At 48.9% G+C, this 21559-nt stretch overlaps 1 protein-coding gene across 7 annotated transcripts in view; it reads left to right on the plus strand.

The window, feature by feature from the left end:
• LOC135899217 (hepatocyte growth factor receptor-like) overlaps positions 1-21559 on the plus strand; it is a 204556-nt gene that overhangs the window by 119091 nt on the left and 63906 nt on the right. For 6 of the 7 annotated variants that reach the window (XM_065428476.1, XM_070538374.1, XM_070538371.1 and 3 more), the window contains 2 exons: positions 1440-1568; positions 14679-14849. In XM_065428476.1, the coding sequence (XP_065284548.1) occupies positions 1440-1568; positions 14679-14849 (300 nt within the window). The remainder of the gene's footprint in view (positions 1-1439; positions 1569-14678; positions 14850-21559) is intronic. The other variant, XM_070538373.1, reaches the window with a different exon arrangement.

Genomic DNA, 21559 nt, shown 5'->3' on the forward strand with positions numbered 1-21559 from the left:
TGGATTTATCAGAGCTGTATCATCCGCGTATGGGATAGAATGAAAACGTCTGAGCGATCTAGGATAATCGTTAATGAAGAGAGAGAAGAGTATTGGACCCATTAGCGATCCTGGTGGAACGCCTGTTTTTGCTGTCTTTAGTGAAGATTATTTGCCTCAAGTACTACGTATTGCTTATGATTTATTGAATACCTACGAAAAAAAAACCAAGTGCTTGTCATCTAAAACCATAATGTTCTAATTTTCCTAGTAATATACACTGTGATCCACAGAGTCAAACGCTTTTCTAATACACAAGAACACGCCGAATACGAACTATTCTATTCTAGTTCTTCTGAAGTAGTTTGTTGTTAAGTAACTGTGTTGTGCGTTTGAAAGTATGCGGTGTTTTTCAAGATAGCTTGTGGCACGCTTTTTCGAAGAATTCTTTTTCGAGGAACGTACTAATACATGAAAAAATAGCTATTGGTCGATAGGTCGCTAAGCCATTAGGGCTATATGCTTTGTGTATTGCTACCATTCTTCCCATTTTGAGCTAGTCAGGGTATGTACTCGATAGATCGGATTCATTAAAGCAGTTTGCAAGCACTGGACCCAAGATGTCGATGTTGTTTTGAGTAAGTTTACAGACAGACCATCGTGACAATCGTTACCAGGCGGATAGCTTCGCTGTAAAACACTCAATTCCTACCCTACAATAACATAGTATGTGCCACACTTACGTAATAGTTGCTCTTTACTTTTTTTGTGCAAGACATAAAAGTATGTTTCGTTCGTGCTCCTTAATTCGTTTGCTTGCCGAAATTTCTACATAGTTATTTTTATGCTACATATGTCCCCTATTTTAACCATGAGCCAAACGAGAACAATGTGAAATCAGCAACGAACGTCTCGACAAGTAGACTTGCCTTTCTCAAAGCAAGTCCACTTGTCAAAACGTTGGTTCAAGCTTTAATCTTGTTCTCGTACTGCCCGTCTTCTTGAATTTCTATCTCCCGCCTTCCCCATGTTTTCCATATTTTAACCATGTGTTACCCACTCTGCTTAAATTCCCACAGGCCATTGCAGTGTAAACAAATAAATAAATAAATAAAATTGGGTGCCTATGACGATCGCAAACATACCTGTATAATCCGCGAACAGTTGAACAATTCAAACTAATCTGCTGGTACCGACATCAGACAAAACGGGGTGTTCATATTTGGCGGCTTTTATGCACTAAGTACATTAACAATGCTCACAACTTCGTCGTCAAAGCTGTCAAGAGCTTGCACAGCATCTGTGCCGGAAAAAGACTGTCATTATACGGAGGGCGTTTAAATCAGGAATGCTGGTAAAAGAAGTTTTGTTTCACATAGCACGATTGTTCACGGATACAGTTGTTCATTTGGTTCCCCAAATGTAAAGAGTGGGCTAAATTATCTACCCATTTCTTCCAGTACGTGATTTCAGATGAATCGACGAGGTTGGAGCACCTTTGGACTGGCTACATTGCATCTGTTCCCATTGAGAGAGCCACAGCCGTGGATCACGATGGTTCTCATGGATATTTTCTTGCGGGAAATAGTGTAAGACTTTGTCTGCTGAATTATACTTACACTGTTTCAGTGCGTTGAACTGCAAAATATTAAAAGGTATTAAGTATGCTAAAAAAAAGATACTTGCAGTGATCCTAAATTGACATTCTGAAAACGGTGTCGCTAAATAAAGTAAATGTCATATGACCTAGCTGGCCAAAATAATGTTTTTGTTATCAAAGATCTTGAAGATTTACCTAATATTGCGTAGGCTGATAAAATGGCTATAATTTGAATCACTGCTGTACTGAGGTCATATGTAACAATATTTTTACGAGAGGTTGTATATCTAAGAGCCATAGGTCATGACGATACGAACGTCAATCGTATATGGAAATAGCACGTGAAGATAAGGAAATGCGGTGCGTTTACTACGTATTATAGCCATTGACGTTTCTTACATGGGGCTGTTCTTGCAGTATGTGGAAATACTTACACACGTTGTCTTTGTATATCGTATATTTTTTGTACATGCCTATTATAATCAGTACCGTACAGAGTCGATCACACTTGTCTAGAGTGCCCCGAAGGCTGCTCCGCACTGCGCCTGCGACGCCTAGCGACAAGCACCGGGTTCGAGATGTGTTGGCTGATAGCGCCACTCGCGTGGACGCCGCGGCATTCGCGAGCGGCCAAGATACAGGCCTGCGTGATTTGCTGGTCGCGAGCACCGGCTTTTTATTACTGGACGAGCACTGCCAGCTGAGCTGCGAACGTGACACGGCAAATTACGCAGGCCTGTATCTTGGCCACCCGCGAATGCCGCAGCGTCCACGCGCGCGGCGCTGTCGGCCAACACATCTCGAACCCGGTGCTTGTCGCTAGGCGTCGCAGGCGCAGTGCGGAGCAGCCTTCGGTCCACTCTAGACAAGTGTGATCGACACTCTACGCAATATTGCGCAACTAAAGTAGACTAGGCCGTCTACAATGGAAGTGATGGCTTCGGGAGAAATTCTTAAAAAAAAACGTGCAAAAATAGCAGGAACATTAAAAATACTACAGGTACTTCAAACATATGAACTCGCCAAACAGCGCATGTTGTAAACAAATGGTAATGATACAAAAAGACACACAGTGATTGAAAAGCTTTTGTCGGTGTATGATTGGTGTCGCCATTTAAAGAGGAAGGTGTAGGCTGGGGTCAACTCCGATTGTTTTACTTAGAACACATGTGAATCTAAGAGAGAGAGAGAGAGAGAGACAACTTCATGTAGTCGCCTGCAGAACGACACCATGACTAAATGGCGCCGTGACGCGGGTCCTGACGTCTTCTCAGCGGGTGGTCTCTACTCAACTCCAGCGCGTGTTACTCCCGCGGTTGGTCGCCCTGTGGGGCAACGTTCCGTCGGTTTCGCTCGGCCTTTGTCTTTCAAGAGCCGCCGAGACCTGCTGGACGGCCCAGGTTTGGCTTTCGTGGTCGTAGCATTCCGCCGCAGCCGCGAGTCGCGGAGGAATCGTTGTACTTGTCGAAGCCTCATTGGGGAACTTGGTGCGATCCCATAGGATGTGCGTCAGGGTGGCCCTCTCCCGCTGGCACACGCGGCACACATCACTCACATATAATTTAGGGTATAGATGAGTCATTAATACTGGGGTGGGTAAAGAACCAGTTTGGAATTGTCTGAACAGCACCGCCTCCGCTCGGCTCAGCCCCGGGTGTGGGGGTGGGAAAGTCCTTCGAGCCAGGCGGTGGAACTGGGTAAGTTCGTTGAACGTCGTCATGCGGTCCTTGGCACTACACAACGTTGGACGGTCGGTTGCAGCGGCGCGGTTGGTTAGCGCTCGCGCCACTGCGTGTGCCGTCTCGTTGTGGTTATCGTGCTTCTCGGACGCATCGTTGCCCGCGTGCGCCGGGAACCACTTGATTCTAACACACCGATTCTGTCGTTGCAGGTCAGCCGAGCACAGAACGCGCACAGCCTCACCACACACTTTGCCCTTTGCATAATTCCGCACTGCACTTCGGGAATCGCACAACACCGTCTGGAACCCGAGGTCGGCAATGGCCAGGGCAATGGCCACCTCCTCCGCCTGACACGCCTTGCGGACCCGTAAGCTCGCCGCTGCCCTCGTCGCGCCGGACGACGCCTCGATGACGGTAGCTACGAACGCCGCGCAGTCTCGCTGATATTCTGCCGCATCCAGGAATCTTGCGTGCTCGTCCTTGGCATGAAAGTCGATGAGGGCCTTGGCCCTCGCCGCTCTTCTCTCCTTGTTGTACTCCGGGCTCATGTTTCTCGGGATGAGGTCCACCCGAATCCGGCGCCGGGTTCCGTCCGGGACAGAAACGTCGCTACTCGCCGCTTTCGCTCCGGGCGTGAAGCCCAAGTATTGAAGTATGCGCCTGCCGGCTTCGGTCATAGACAGCCGCTCCAGCTGGGCGGTCCGTTGCGCTTCCGCAATTTCGTCGAGGGTATTGTGTACCCCCAGACTCAGGAGCTTGTTGGTGCTCGTACACTCGAATAGTCCGAGCGCCGCCTTGTAAGCTCGGCGTATCAGGGCGTCGATTTTATTCCTTTCACATTGCATCCAGTTGTGGAAGGCTGCAACGTAGGTGACGTGGCTGATTACGAAGGAGTGCACAAGCCGAATCAAGCTTTCCTCCTTCATCCCGGCCTTGCGGTTGGCGACCCGTCTGATGAGACGTATTGCGTTGGTAATCTTGGCTGTAAGGCGGGAAATAGTCTCGCCGTTGCCCCGTCGCTTGTCTATGATCATGCCGAGCACCCGGATTTTGTCGACCTCCGGGATCACGTGGCCGTTCCTCGTCACGATCTTGATGGCCTCGTAATCCCTCGCTTCGCTCTTCTTACGTCTGACGTATTTCGGTGGTAACACCAGCAGTTCTGACTTGCTCGGTGAGCAGATCAAACCGGAACCGTTCAGCTGGTCTTCAATCGCGTCGACGGCTTCTTGCAGCGTGCTCTCAATGTGACCATCGCTGCCTCTCGGAACCCACAGCGTGATGTCATCGGCGTAGATGGTGTGCCGCACGCCCTCGACGCGAGAGAGTCGCTTGGCCACCCCGATCATGACGAGGTTGGATAACAACGGCGAGATGACCGAGCCTTGGGGTGTCCCGACACTGCCGAGCCTCTTCTCTTGGAGCCGTAGATCGCCGGCGCAGAGCTCAGTAGTCCGTCCCGTCAGAAAGTCCTTGATATAATTGTATGTTCTTGCGCCCATGTTGAGTCTGGACACCTGGGCTAGGATTGCAGAGTGCTTCACCTTGTCGAAGGCGCTCTGCAGTACCAGCCCCAGAATGGCCTTGTTGTCTTTCGTTAGGGTATCTTCGTCAATTATATCTTTCTTCAGCAGAATCATCGCGTCTTGGGTGCCGAGGGAACGCCGAAACCCGATGATCGTGGTGGGGTATAGTCCCGACTCCTCCAGGTAATCCTGCCACCTACACATGAGGACGTGCTCCAACACCTTGCCCACGCAGGACGTGAGCGAGATGGGCCGGAGGTTGTCCGTGTTCGGTGGCTTGCCTGGTTTGGGGATGAGTATTGTCTTGGCAGTCTTCCACTGCTGGGGCAGTGACCCTGCACTCCAGCACTTGTTGTAGTAACCGGTGAGGTTTTCGATGGCCACATCGCTGAGGTTCTTGAGCGCTCTGTTCGAGATGTGATCCGGGCCGGCCGCCGACTTGCTGTTTAGTTCGTGCAGGGCCGCTCGCACCTCCTCGACGCTGATGTCGCGGTCAAGCTTCTCGTTGGCTTGACCGCCGTACTCTGAATCTAAGAAGTTTTCTCATTAAATAATAGCTGAAGTAATTTGATTGAAATTTGTTTCATTTAACAAGAAAAGCTGTAGGAAAGCTCAGGTGACTGAGCGAAGCTTAGTGTCGATTTAGGGTAATGAGATTTCTGCAAGAATTTCCAGAACATGGCAACTTTTAAAAAACAAAAGCACCTAGTTTAGTTTCTGACCATCTGGAGTTCTTGAACGTGCACCTTATAGCATTGTACGCGAGCGCTTTTGCGTTCCATCCTAATTCCACCCCGCCTGTATCGAACCCACGGCCTCGTTCTAAGGAGTGGAATGCCGTAGCCACTGCGCTTTCGGGACAGTTAACTGCACTGAAAACAGACATCGCCGCTCCCTTAACTGTTGCTGTTAAAGCTACTGAAGCAGAGACATTTCTTATGAGTTTCGGAGCTTGCGTGAAATTTAAGCTGTTTAATCTGTTTCGTGAAAAACTGTTTAAGGTGGTTTTCCAAACATCACTGGTTTTCAGAAACCAGTGATTTGTTTCGGAGCTGTCTATACCAGCTCAATTTTTTGCTTTTTATATTTCAATTCATGGAGTATACAATCTGTTAAACGGAATGCCTGAGTTTCATGTAATTCGCAAAAATTCGCCATCTTTTGTAAAAATACTTATGACCAAAATCAGATTTTTTTGTTGCGGTAAGGGGATATTACCTTTTACTTTTAAATGCAACAAATGGTATCAAAATTGGTACAGTGCTTGCTAAAAAAAGAAGGGTCTTCCTTTTTTTCATTAATTTAGAGAACTCCCTTTTACGATCGATGGAGTTTATGTATTTCATAATAATGTTGTTTTCCAGTAAACGAATTGTGAAGAAGACGCGCCTCGCGGCACAGCCGCATCACCAACGCGCGGCTCGTCTCGGCTCGCGCTGTTGATGGCTGGCGTCCTTTTGGACAGTGCTTCGAGCGGCCTCGCCGTTCCCGGTCACTGTACCTTCGCATTACGAGCCGCCAATAAACCTCTTCTCAATTCGTGGAGGTGCTGCGTACTCAAACCCCGTCGCTTGAAACCCTGGAGCTGCGATCAAGAACATTACCGCCCGCCATGACCGACAGCTTATGCCAAACGGCGCCGACGCCACAGTCCGTCACCTGCACTAGCTTTCCATGACAACGGGACTCCAAGATCTACAGCGGTGCAGACGACGAAGACGTAGAAGACTGGTTTGCGCCATATGAACGGGTGCGCGCGCACAACAAGTGGGATGATACAGCCAATTTAACCCACGTCATCTTTTATCTGTCTGGTGTTGCCCAACTCTGGTTCCACAGCCACGAAAGTTACGTACCCACGTGGTCTGTGTTCAAGACAACCTTTACGGAAGTGTTCGGTCGACCTGCTGTTCGCAAGCTGCGTGCCGAACCCCGCTTGCGCGCCCGAGCACAGCAGACGGCAGAGACGTTCGCAAGCTACATTAAAGACGTCGTGGACTTTTGTAAACGAGTCAACGCCGCAATGCTCGAAGCTGAGCGAATTCACCATATACTGAAAGGCATCGATGGCGGTGCATTCCAGATGCTCCTAGCCAGGGATCCGCGCACTGTGCCTGAAGCCGTCAGCCTATGCCAAAATTACGATGAGTTAAGGAAGCAACGCGCTTCGACTCGGCATGCTCCAGGAAGCGACGACTTGCTGGCGAGCTTTGACAACATGTACGACTCATCCTCATTCTTTCAGCGGGTCAAGGACTTCGTGCGTGAGGAAGTTGCCCACCAACTTTCTTTATTCCCCTTCACTCAGGAGCCCACATCCTGTCTTCCAAACACGCTCCGCGCCCTCATTTCCGAGGAGGTTGCTCAAGTTGTCCCTTCCGCACACCGTCAGCCGCCTGCAGCCGCCACTCTCAACTCTGCACTGGCAGTGCAGCTTGTCGCGACGCCTCTCACCTATGCGCAGCCAGTCGTGCCTGTGGCCGCGCCTCTTACGTACGCGCGGGCAGTACGCTGGCCTCCACCGGCGTCTTTCGCAACCCAGTCCCAACCGGTGCCACCGGAAGTCCATGCTGCATCTTGGACCGCACCGTGAGCTAATCCTTGGAGGACACCTGATAATCGTCCCATCTGTTATTTTTGCTGCACTCCCGGACACGTCGCCTCATATTGCCAGCGTCACCCTCAAGCGTTCGGCGACGCCTCTCGGCCCTTCCAGTATGGCAGCCAGCCATTTCGCCAATCCGCCGTTCCTTCCCCCCAACCGTAAGCTCGTGCTGACATCCCAGAATTTCCTTCGCGTCGCTCGCCATCCCCTCGCCGATGCTCGCTCTCCCCAATGCGTCGGCGACCCGCATCACCTGACCAGGAAAACTGAACGTCGCAGTTAAAGAGGCAAGAACTGCGCCGCATTTGAACTGTCTAAGTCCTCGCACCTCTCCTGCTAACGTGGTCGAAATTTGTGTAGAAGGTGTTCCTGCATTCGCTCTTGTGGATACCGGCGCAGCCGTTTCTGTGATAGCCGCCAAACTGTGCCGTTCGCTGCGCAAGGTGACCATGCCGCTTTCTGGACTGTCGCTTCGTACGGCAAGCGCGCAGCACGTCACTCCGCACGCAGCCTGTACTGTACGTGTGTGTATTCACGGCATTGTTTACATCATCGAGTGTATTGTTCTTCCCACCTGCTCGCATGACGTCATCCTCGGATGAGAATTCTTATCCCGTCATAAAGCCGTGATCGACTGCGCACGCGCCGAAGTTGAATTTTCTCCTTGTCACGAATCCTTGGCGAAGATTGTGACCACCCTTCTAAACTTACCGTGCGCGAGGACACAGATATTCCACCTGGTTCCTTCGCCCACGTACCCGTTTCTTGCGATGCCATCGCTGATGCAATGGTCCTCTTCACGCCGTCCGACGTCTTTATGAGCCTTAAATTTTTTCCACTACCCTTCGCGACGCTTGACATGGCTCGCGGTTGTAGCAATATATACTTTTACAATCCCCTCTGCGCGCCTATTACGTTGCCGTTGGTGAATGCCTTGGCTTTGTGGAACTCCTCGATTCTTCGTCTTTGGTTGACGTTCCCGGAGACTGATTTGATGTTGACTCCGGCCAACCATCTTCGATTTCCGTGCTTGAGGAAACGTCCAGGGATGCGTTCTCGAATGCCATCACCGATACCCTCACACCTGCCGAACGCGCCAACCTTCTTGATCTCCTGCGCAAATTTAGAAGTTCATTCGACGTTTCACAACCTCACCTGGGCCGCACGTCGGAGGTGCAGCACTACATTGACACCGTTTCACATCAGCTGTTACGTCAATGACCGTACCACGTCTCTGCCGAAGAGCGTCGTGTCACTGCTACCCAAGTCGAAGATATGCCGGCCGTGATGTTATTCAACCTTCGCACAGTCCCTGGGCATCTCCTGTCGTTCTCGTTCGCAAGAAGGACGGGTCTATTCGCTTTTGCGTCGACTACCATAAGTAAAATAAGGTAACGTGCAAAGACGTCTCTTCTTTGCCGCGCATCAACGACGCCCTCGACAGTCTTCAGGGAGCAGAATTCTTCTCTTCCCTCGACTTGCGTTCAGGGTACTGGCCGGTCCCTATGGCCGCGGCCGATCGCTAGAAAACCGCATTCATTACGCCTGGCTTACATGAATTTAAGGTGATGCCTTTCGGGCTTTGTAACGCCCCTGCCACCTTTGAACAACTCATGGTCAGCACGCTGCGTGGCCTCAAGTGGTCTATATGTCAGTGTTACCTCGACGATGTCGTGGTTTTCTCGCCTGATTTCCCTACTCATCTGCTCCACCTCAAGCATGTTTTTACCTGTCTAACCAACGCTGGCCATCAACTAAACCTCAAGAAGTGCCACTTCACCGCGCGAGAGCTCACCATTTTAGGCCACGTTGTGTCCAACCACGGCGTTCTACCTGATCCTGCACAACTTCAAGCAGTCGCTGAGTTTCCAAAGCCTCAGACCATCAAAGAACTTCGAGGCTTTGTGGGCCTACGCTCATATTTGCGGTGCTTTATTCGAAATTTCGCATCGATCATGGCGCCATTGACTCAGCTTCTACGCGGTGACGCCGCCCTCTCCTGCTGGTCCTCTGCATGTGACTCCGCCTTTGCTACGCTAAGTAGTCTTCTCACCTCCCCACCTATTCTTCGCCATTTCCACCCGTCAGCTGCAACTGAAGTACATACAGATGCCAGCGGGGTAGGTCTGGGCACCGTCCTCGCCCAACGAAAGCCCGGCTACCCCGAATACATAGTCCCCTATGCGAGTCGCACGCTGACGAAGCCTTAGGCCAATTAAACCGTGTCCGAAAAAGAATGCTTGGTTTTGATATGGGCACTTAGCAACTTCCGACCATACCTGTACGGGCACCCATTCGACTTGGTCACATATCACCACGCGCTTGCTGACTCGCCAACTTGAAAGATCCCACTGGCCGCCTAGCCCGTTGGGCACTACGCATCCCGAGGTATGATATTCGCGTCGTGTACCGCAGCGGACGCACACTCTCCGACGCAGACGCTTTGTCTCGTTCACCTTCACCTCCAGACTCGGCCTGCGGAACAACTTCCGCACATTCCCTGTCATCGCCCGACGTGGACCCCTTTGCCACCACACAACGTCGTGACCCGTGGATCGCTTCTCTTTTCGACTATCTTTCTGGATCATCGACCATCCCTGTATCCCGAACCCTCCGACGCCAAGCAGCTCATTTCGCCATTCGTGACCAGCTGCTGCACCGATGCAATTACACTCCTGAAGGTCATCAGTGGCTTCTGGTGGTTCTACGCAGCTTAAGGTCTCAAATATGTGCCGCTTTCCAACAACCATCCGCAGTGTGGCCACGCCGGAGTCTTAAAGACGTACGAACGAATTCGCCACCGCTACTACTGGTGCGGCATGTACAATTTTGTAGACAAGTTTGTTCGGTGCTGTCTTGACTGCCAACGCCGCAAATCACCGCCTTTATGCCCGTCTGGTACCTTGCAGCCCCTCCCGTGCACTGCCACACCCTTCGATCGCGTCGGCATCGACCTATACGGCCCGCTTCCTATGACGCCAGACGGCAATCCGTGGATCGTAGTTGCTGTTAGCCATTTGACACGCTACGCCGCAACTGCTGCTTTACCAAGTGCTACAGCGCGGGATGTAGCCTCTTTCGTCCTACATCGCTTCGTGCTTCGACATGGCGCACCTCGAGAACTCCTCAGCGATCGAGGTCGCGGCTTCCTTTCCGAAGTCGTCGAAAGTTTGCCTTCGGAATGCCATATCATTCATCGGACAAGCCCGGCATACCATCAACAGACTAACCGTCTCACAGTGCCATTTAACCACACACTTGGTGATATACTCTTTATGTACGTGGCATCTGATTATGGTAACTGGGACCGCATCCTTCCATTCACCACGTTCGCGTACAACACCGCGATCCAGGCCACTACGGGATTTTCGCCTTTCTTCCTCTTGTATGGCCGCGAGCCTACGCATCCCATCGACATGCTCCTTCCATACCGTCCTGACGCCTCCGATTGTCGGACCTGTGTCCGACGTCGCCCGACAAGCCGAAGAATGCCGCCAGTTAGTGCGCTCCTTTACGGCAGAGCAACAGCAGCGCCAGAAAGAAAACCGCATCGACACGCTTCCGAACACCACCTACACTTTAGGCGTTCTTGTGTGGTTGTCGGTTCCTTTCCAAACGCCGGGGCTTTCCTCGAAACTTGTCCCAAAATTCGAAGGGCCTTACCGAGTCTTGGAGCAAACATCCCCGGTGAATTTTCTTATTGAGCCCCTGTCACCACCTGAAGACTTGCGCCGGCGTGGACGTGACATTATCCACGTCTCGCGTCTCGAGTCCTACCACGGACCTCTGCCTCCCGATTCCTAAGGCGCCAGGATGGCTTTTTTTGTCCGAGGGGAGATTGTGAAGAAGAAGACGCGCATCGCGGCACAGCCACATCGCCAACGCGCGGCTCGTCTCGGCTCGCGCTGTTGACTGCTGGCTTCCTCTTGGACAGTGCTTCGAGCTGCCTCGCCGTTCCCGGTCGCTGTACCTTCGCATTAGGAGCCGCCAATAAACCTCTTCTGAGAATGATATAGCTTGTCGACAAATATTTTATGGATTCTTGGTCTACATACATACATACATACATACATACATACATACTTACATACATACATACGTACATACGTACATACGTACATACGTACATACATACATACATACATACATACATACATACGTACGTACGTACGTACGTACGTACGTACATACATACATACATACATACATACATACATACATACATACATACATACATACACACATACATACATACATACATACATACATACATACATACATACATACATACATACATACATACATACATACATACATACATACATACATACATACATACATACATACATACATACATACATACATACATACATACATAGAAAACAATGACATACTCCCAATCACGCCGATAGGATTTCAAAGAAACCTTTCTACACAAGACGCGGTGCTGCAACTGAAGCACCAAGTAATAGGCGAACCAGGGAGATCGACCCGAGCCATCCTCGGTCTAGATCTCAAGAAGGCATTCGACAATGTGGCATATCGAACCATACTGCGCCAAATCAGCAACCTTGGCTTGGGCAAGCGGACGTACAACTATATACGAAACTTATTAACGGAAAGCGAAGTAAAAATCACGGTAGGAGATCTGACGTCTATGAAAGTGCCTATTGGCAGTGCAGGCACGCCACAGGGATCGGTTATATTACCTATGCTATTTAACCTGGCTCTGATTGGTCTTCCTAGCAAATTACATAGAATCGAAGGACTTAACCATACAATCTATGCAGTCAACATCACGCTATGGATAAACGAAAGCAGTGATGGATTGGTTGAACAGAAACTACAAGAAGCAGTTGAAATAGTCGACAAATACCTAGAACGCACAGGTCTAACATGCTCGGCCAAAAATTCTGAGCTGTTTCTGTACAGACCAACGCCAAAAGGGAGACCTCCCAAGAACCACAACACATAAACCTACAAAGACATACAAATCATGACCCAATATGGACAGCCCATGCCCAAAGTCGAGAAGGATATTGGGAATGATCATAGAAGCTAAGGGCACCAATGGAGAAGCCATTCGCAAAATCGAAGCCAAAGTTTCTCAGACGATGCGATTGATCAAGAGAATTACCGACAGGCAGGAGGGAATGAAAGAAGCAAGCGTCATGAGAATCATCCAGGCATTCGTCATAAGTCAGGTCACATATGTGGCAGCATACCACAGATGGCGCGCCGCAGAAAGGTAAAGCTAACCGGCCTGATTAGGAAGGTATATAAACAAGCTATTGGACTCATGCTAAGCACATGCACGGCGCAACTCCTAGAGCTGGGACTGCATAATACGCTAGAGGAGCTAATAGAAGCGCAACGTATGGCACAATATGAACGCCTCTCCAAGAAGACGGTGGGAACACACATCTTAGATAAATTAAGGATACGCTACCACACACAACAGGGAGAAAAACGGGATGTACTCAACGAAATGAGGGCCAAACTCATGGTACCCCCATTACCCAAGAGTATGCGTCCTGTACATCACTAGGGAAAGAGAAAAAGCAGGGCAAAGAAATATGGCGAATAACTACTGAAGAAACAAGGACGCGGTCTTTGTAGACGCTACAGGTTACAAACACAAGCGCAGCTTTGTCGCAGCAGTACTTAACCACAACAGACAATGCTGCAAAAGCTTGACCACAAACGCAACACGCATCGAAACGGCAGAAGAAGCGGCTATTGCGTTAGCCATAGCACAAAACAACGGATCCTATATAATCAGCGATTCCCAGATGGCAGTACGCAACTCCCAAACAGCCGGATCTCAGCTGAGGCGCTAAACATACTCAGAAAAGGCAAAACAACACGGGAAGACAGATGCGTCCAAATCCTACGGATACCAGCCCACACCCCCGACTCAACGGGAGAGGACGAGCCTAACGCGGCGGCACACAACGTAGCTCGTGGACTCACCTTCAGAGCTGCGATGAACGCAGACCCCTCGACAGGGCCCTCCGTAGTATGGGAATGGGAAGACAGAATGACTAGGTTCAATGACATCACCAACCATTACAAGATGCAAAGATGCACTTATCCATCACCACATCCACAACTCAGTAGATCACAAGCTGTCCAGTGGCGACTACAAACCAAATCATACAAGAGTCTGATAATTGTGTAGGCTATTTATCCAGATACATACACAACAGATAGATGCAAAGTGTGCGGCACTTGAGCCCCGCTAGAACACATGCTATGGGAATGACAGGGAATTATGCAGGACAATGAGAGCGAAGCCTCCATTGACAGCCTCCGTGCACGATGGCAGGCCGCGCTGCTCAGCTCGAACCAGGGAGACCAACCCTGGGCAGTCCAGCGGGCCAGTGACGCCGCCGAAATGCAAGAACTGAGGACCGTAACCTCGGCTGGTGCCCCAGCCCACTAACACGCCGGACGCGAATCGTTGTGATTCGAAATGAAGTTTTGGTCTTGGTCACTTGGTCGTCTTGGTCACTTACTATATTTGCGAAAAGTAAATTATTTTAGATTTCCAGCGGCCAATAATAATCTGCTGTTTTATCAAAGCAGATGAAGTGTGGCTTACGAACAAGTTGGCAGGTAATAAGCAGGTAAACGTGTAATCGTGCAAGCCAAAATGCGCGTTAGCATCACTGATACATGGCGTTACCCTGAAATTCCATTCAAATATGGTAATATACTTATTAAAACAAAACGGCTTCCCGCTACTCTCCAAATTATAGTTCCATGCGGCATTGCTTATCGTTTGAAAAGTAGGTTCTTTTGGTTTGCGTTACATTGGTAATTTCTCCTGGCTATAATTACACAGAGCTATAGCCCGAAATGAGCTCCTATGCATTGTCGCCATGACTGATGGTATTTAGGTAACGCGTTGCGTGACGAAAAGTTTTCTGCAACGGGAGAGAGCGCTCAACAGAGGAGAGAGCCTTGCGCCACATCGTCAACGAGATAATTTTATCTTCTACATGCTGCAATATCTATTTTCACTTTGTTTTTCGCTGCATTCTTCCTATCCCTGTTATTGAGTACTAAGTAGGGTCAGCTTTGTGCGCGTTTAATATTCTGTACCCTAAATAGGCATTCCTTATACTTCTAATAGCGGTGTCTGATTCCAGTAGCTTTTTATAGCTTTCCTTTCCCCGTGAACAGGCCCAGGAAACATAATACAAAATGTGGATTGTTATGGAACAGAGAGGTTGCTAGGCATTAAAAATAACTAAGCTCTGTTCTATACCTCCTTTGTGCAGGTTATACAGCTTCCAATAGGTTCGTGCATCGTCTACAGGGCCTGCTCGGACTGCATGCAGAAAACCGCAGACCCACTGCAGTGTGGCTGGTGTGGCGACAGGTGCGCGCATTCCCACGAGTGTCCTGCAGAACAATGGGTCTCAAATCGCTGTCCCATAGTAGTTAATAAAGTAAGTGGCAATCTTTATCCTGTAGCGTGTTGCATCAAGAATCATGGGCGCAATCATTTTACTGCTTTACTCTCTGTTGGTAAAAGCTAAGGTGAGAAAATGTGTTTCTGCCCGAGGCAACAGTTCTACTATAGAACATGGTCCTAAAAGCATGCACTCTCACAGAGCCACAGAGGAAACGTAACTGCTGGTTTTACTGCGGTTTTCGTGTAAATATACATGGGGAATCACGAAGCTCTGATTGTGACAATCTCATCTTCCTGATTAAGCTGCTAATATGATCTACTATTGAGCACGATGACAAGGTGGTGCCAGCAAGGCTGCATTAAGATAGCAGTTCCCTTGTATGCATTGGTGTGCATGTGCTAATATCTTGTGGCGCACTACTGCGGGCCACAATGTTTCATTGTATACATACATGATATGACAATGTTCCCGTCACAACAGACGGCGATGATACACCAGCACATTCACGGTGCGCGAGGAGTGGAATCGGCGGAATGAGACTTCTTCCCGATTGAGCGGGCTCGGCTAAAGATATAATTTGTGGACACCAGGAAACAGCCTCTGTCTTGTTTTTCTTCACCCACAAATTATATAGGCGACGTCCCACAGAGCCTCCCCTGGCGCCAGCTATGCACGTCTCCTCGAAGCTAACGAGGAACTTACGCGGCAGGTAGCGCGACTGACAGCTGAGGTTGCTGCCATCCGAACATGGACTATTGTCGTGTCCACATGCGCTCCGCGAATTCTCCTGACTTTTGGTGGAAAATTGTGTGTGCGACTGACTTGCACGATTATCACGGATCTGTGAAGTGGTCCCGCATCGACTGAAGCTACCCACAGCCGTGAGTGACCGGAACTTAGTATTTCACAACCCCAAACGTGTCTTCGTTCATGCTAGCTCGCTAAGGCCAAAGCCGCCACGTAGGCGGCCGCTGGAACGCCAGAGTGTGCGGCGAACGCGCGCTCGATGGCTCTTGCAAATCAACCCCCCGACGCAACTGCGCGTCCCGGGCCCTCGCAGATGACGGGCACGCGCCGCGAGAACCTTGACAACATGGATTTTCAAGGCTCCGCTTCTCACAACCTCATGACACCAAAAGGACCCAGCAACCAGAACGCCGGGATGGAGAGCCAAAGTTAAACAGATGGGGATCGGCAGTCGGTCATCACGCTTCGGCAGAAAAAAAACTGCGAAAGTGAAGAAGAGCAAAGCACTAGAGTATTCGCGGACCTTCACACGTTTCCGGAATCAACACGTTTTGTCCAACACACAATCAACATCAATCAACATCAACATCAATCAACACACAATCAAAATGTGTTGATTCGCGGAATCAACACGTTTACGCTGGTCAAGCAACCGGAAAATTTAAACACAGACCAACACATAGGCGGTTACTTCCCCCGCCCCTCCCCTGCCGAAGGACGATTTCCAGATAGTGGTGCGACCGCATCAAGGGCTACCGGTCAAGAACCTGACTAGTCCACTACTGGCGGACGCCATGATTGCTGCATGCAGCAGGAAAATATCAGGCGAGCAATTTCTGCTCAGAATCAAGCCGGGCTCCAACATCTTTATCGTGTCCATGCCGCACCAGACAGTGGCAGACTGCGTGAGACGCATTACAGTGCTAAACATCAACGGCCGGCCTCACTCGGCCAATGCCTATGTAGCGACAACTGACGGGACAACCAAGGGTGTCATTAACGGCTTGGACCCGCACAGGACGCCTGAAGCGCTCAAAGTGAATCTACGCATACGCACGCAAGGGGTGAAATTCTCCAAGCCCACATGTTCCGTAACACTAAAATGGCCGTTATCACCTTTTTTGGAGAGATTACGCCACGGTACGTCTACTACAATGGCGGAGAACTTGCTTGCTACGCCTACAAAATCACCACTCAGACGTGCAAAGTGTGTCACCAAATGGGTCACTGATCGGACGTATGTCCCCAGCCGGACACTCCACTATGTCGTACAAGTGGACAATGGGGCCCTGTAGATGGACACTAGTGCGCTCCCAAGTGTGCAGCCTGCGGATAGGGTCACATGACAGGAGACCGAAGTCGTAAGAAACGTCTCGAACCCCAAAGCAAAAAAACGCCGAGGGCTGCCGTTCAATCGACTACCCGGAAGGACAGCTCTACGAAGCCACCTCAACGCCGACGTTGGTTCAGTTCCGATGATCGAGAATCCGCATCAGATCCCTCGCCGGAGGTATCAGGGACTCGCCGTCGATCCATGTCCAGATGGACAAGGACTTTCGCTGAGGATACCGAATTTTTGAAATAAATTGTACCATGTGTTTGGCGCATGATATCCTGAGTTGCTTATGCGCCATAAAACCCAATACAATACAATACAATACAATACGAAGGAACTCCAATGCCAAAAACCTACCTCATTACCAATCACCAAAGTCGCCTAAATCTGGGGCTCCTGGAACTCTGACCAAGCAAGCGCCACAATATAACACGCTAAGCTGGGCACGAGTCATTTCTCCTACTGCGCCTCTAACAGAAAATCCCGCATATCAGAAGATCATTAACGAAAACAAGCTTCTCCGCGAGAGCTTGGCAGAGTGCCAGGTACTTGGCAACATGGATTTCGAAAACATCATTCAACGGCACCTGCTTCCTAAGCCAGACTCAATTAATTAATACAACATTACATGAAAACAAATTGGCCGCCATTGTATTTGTTGATTTAAAGAAAGCGTTTGATACCGTAGATCATGCTATTATGCTCAACAAATTAAACCACTACGGATTTCGCGGTGAAGTCTACAGCTTACTTTCCAGTTACATTGAAAACCGTCAACAAGCTAACGTCATCAATACCATGATATCATCACTCCAATATTTACAGACCGGGGTTCCTCAAGGATCTGTTTTAGGGCCCATGTTATTTTCATTATACTTGAATGATTGAAATGCTGAATTGAAAAAAAATTACAAGCTGGTTTTTCACCAACAAGCTAACGAATAATTCAAGCAAAACCAAATATATAGTATTTAGCTCACGATCAAAAGTAATTGACAGCTTCCAAATTAACATTTTCATTAACGGCCACTCACTCGAACGAACACACTCATTTAAGTACCTTGGTGTCATTCTAGATGAACATCTTCAGTGGAAAAATCAGATTAGCGCCGTTTGTTCGAAGTTGGCTTGTGGCTGTTATGCTTTATTACAGGCCCGCGATTGTTTTAACACACATACACTGCGTACCCTTTATTTTGCCCTTATTAACAGTCATTTAACATACTGTGTAGAATCACGAGGTTTGACATACAACACTTACCTTGATCCTATCCAGCGATTACAAAAACGGGCTATCCGAATTATAACACAAAGCAAGTGTACTGAACCAAGTAAACCAACTTTTCAGTTATCAAATATCCTTCCTTTTGACCTTCTGCGGTCTTTAAAGATAGCGGTGTGTGTAAACAACATAGTGAAATATAACCAACCTTTCAATGCCTCCCTATATCTCTCTCCTTCTCGACTAACGAGAAACCTCACACATAGTAACTTTAGTCTGCCACCGAATAATAACATATACAGTGAAAGATTGGTGCAGTTTTCAGGAGCCAAGGTTTGGAATGCTTTAGGCCCAGAAATAAAACTGTCCCACGAAACAAATAAAGTATTAAGAACATACTTTTTGAGCCTTATTTGATCTATGTGACAGTCGTTCGCAGTTTGTGTTTTTTGTACCGTGTTGTTCATTACAGATGTTTATTCATTCGGCTGCAAAATGCATATTATTTTCTCCTTATTGTATGCTGCACTTTGGTCTTTCGCCGTGATTTTGGGTTTTCCATTTTACAGAAGTGCTGTGTCATTGCCATCGTGTATTTTTGTTTCTGAACCCCACACTAGCCTCCGGCTATGGGTTCAGTCAGTGTTTTGATAATTTGTATGGCAAGAGTAGCAATAAAATGAAAATGAAAAAAAAATTAAGCGAGAGTTGGCCTCTCTTAAAGCCAGTCGCTGCACCGAACCAACCAAAGAGCACATACTGAAGTAGGAGGCATGCCTCTCAAGGTTATAACAACGCCGAATTCCATGAAGGTCACACTCGAACAAGTTGTGCATCAATTACAAACTATGCAAAATTTTCAGCAGCAGGTGTACGCAAAATTTCAAAGCCCAAAAATTCACGTCGATGATACCGTGGCCAGTGTAAAGAGCGCTGTTCGTAAGCGAGTCAGCACTAGCCCCAGTGCTCAATCTAACCGCAGTCCGCGGCCCATACTGACCTCATACAGCGAAAGCACTATTCATGGCGAGTAGAATGCGAGCACATCAGGAATATCTCGAAATTTGGCAATGGAACTGCCGCACCTTCCACAAACGGGCGGCTGCTCTACAGCAATACATTAACACGGCGCCAGTCAAACCTGATGTCATTTGTTTGCAAGAGATCGGTAACAAGCCGTTCAGATTCACTGGCTACTGCATGATATCCCACTAAGACTACTCTAAGGTCGCGACGATGGTGCTCAAGAACATATCAACCAGTATAGATTATCTGGCGACTAGCAGCATCAACCACCAAATCGTAACAATACTACCGCAGAAGCGTAGCAAGACAAAAATCATAATCACGAACGTGTACAGCCCACCTAAAGAAAGGAGTGCCGATTTTGAGGCCCTCATTCGGTACGTGAAGTGTCGCCCTGGCACCCAGGATCGACTACTGCTTCTTGGGGACTTCAATGCCCCTCACACCATCTGGGGTTACCGAACAGACACCCCCAAAGGCCGGGAGATCGAGCGAGCGGCCCAAGCACATGACCTCCGGCTGATCATTCTGCCTCAAAACCTGACGAGATTAGGTAACAGCGTCAGTGCGGACACCTTTCCAGATCTTATATTCACAAATGATGTCGACGATATATTCTGGACCAATCTAAGAGAGAATCTAGGCAGTGACAATTTCATCACCATCATGTCGGTAGGCTCTCCAGAAATTCAGCGACCCTGTGGCCATGTGGTAATCACGAACTGGGTAAATTATCGCAAAATTTCCATGCCGGAGATATCGCCTGAGAACGCTGAAGAGTGGGCAATGCAGATACGAGACGCTCATAAAGCAATATCCAAATGGCTAGCGCTCACAGTGGAAACGCCGGTAGTTGAAAACGATCTGCTACATATGTGGCAAGCCAGAAGGGGACTAACTAAGCGATGGAAAAAACAGCGCTTTAACTGCAAACTGCACCACAGGATTGCTGAAATATCCGAGCGGGCAGAAGCTTACGCCCAGCTGATAGAGGCAACGAGTTGGGCGAGTTTTGGCGACTCACTTTGCGAAACGTTACACACCTCCAAGACATGGGCGATACTTCGCAGAATAATAGAACCAGGAAAAACCAAAACGGCCAATAACCGCACCCTTCAAAAACTTGCAGGAGAATATTCAGGAACCGATCCGGCTCCCCTCACTAAGGCTAAAGAGAAATACGTAGAAGTAATCACTCCCCCATGCACCCTGCCATACCAAGGGCAAGAAAACGTGGTGCTGGACGCCCCGATAACTAAGGCAGAACTCTTTGCGGCAGCGCAAGCTGTGAAGAGAAATACTGCTCCGGGACCATATCAGCTCACAAATGCTATCATCCGGAACCTGAGCGACGAGCACCTAGAACAGCTTACTCGGTATTTTAATGAAGAGATATGGGAGAGGGGCATAGTTCCACAACAGTGGAAGGAGGCCAAAATCGTGCTTATTCCGAAAGCAGGAATACCTCATGATCTACAAAATCTTAGGCTGATATCACTAACCTCTTGTCTTGGCAGATTATTTGAGAAGGTTATCCACACACGTCTCACATCTTACATTGAAGACCGCAACCTATTTTCTACAAACATATTCGGCTTTCGCCAACATTTTTCCACACAGGATGTTTTCCTGCTACTTCGCGAGAAGTTCTTTGCAACACCACGGTTGGTGCCGAGCATCTCGTCCTAGCTCTTGATTTGAAAAGCGCATTCGACACTATTTCACATGAACTTATCTTATCTGAGCTAAATGACATCGGTTGCGGAAAAAGAATGTATGACTGCGTCCGCTCTTTCCTGACCTCTCGCATCACAACAATCGCATCGCGACTACGCGCTCAGACCCTTTTCCTATACCCAATAGAGGTACACCGCAAAGGGCGTTACTTTCCTCCCTTGTTTTCAATACCGGCATGAGACGCTTAGCCAAAACTCTCGACGTCGTACCCGGGCTAGTGTACGCGTTATATGCAGACGATATCACCCTATGGGCAATCAGCGGCTCTTAAGGACAAAAAGAACAAATCCTGCAAGACGCAGCGACCGCTGTTGAAACCTACGCTCGCAGCAGCGGGTTGAGCTGTGCTCCCGATAAATCAGAATTTATCAGGATCTGAGGTCGAGGCCGTCAAACTCATGAGCCGGTCAACCTCTTTCTAAGAGACAGCTGGATAAGGGAAGTCCAGAAAATGCGAGTCCTCGGACTGTGGCTGCAAAGCAACAAACGAGTAGACCGCACCATTAAAACTCTTAGGACTACGGTGAAAGAGATCTCCCGCATGATTCGTAGAGTAACCCATCACCGAAAAGGTTTCAAGGAAACAGAGACGATCCGGCTCATTCAGGCTTTTGCGCTAAGTCGTCTCACATATAGCCTCCCTTTCCAGGACCCCACGAAAACAGAACTGAAGGC

This window comes from Dermacentor albipictus, chromosome 5, assembly GCF_038994185.2.
Source record: "Dermacentor albipictus isolate Rhodes 1998 colony chromosome 5, USDA_Dalb.pri_finalv2, whole genome shotgun sequence".
Classification (NCBI taxonomy): domain Eukaryota; kingdom Metazoa; phylum Arthropoda; class Arachnida; order Ixodida; family Ixodidae; genus Dermacentor; species Dermacentor albipictus.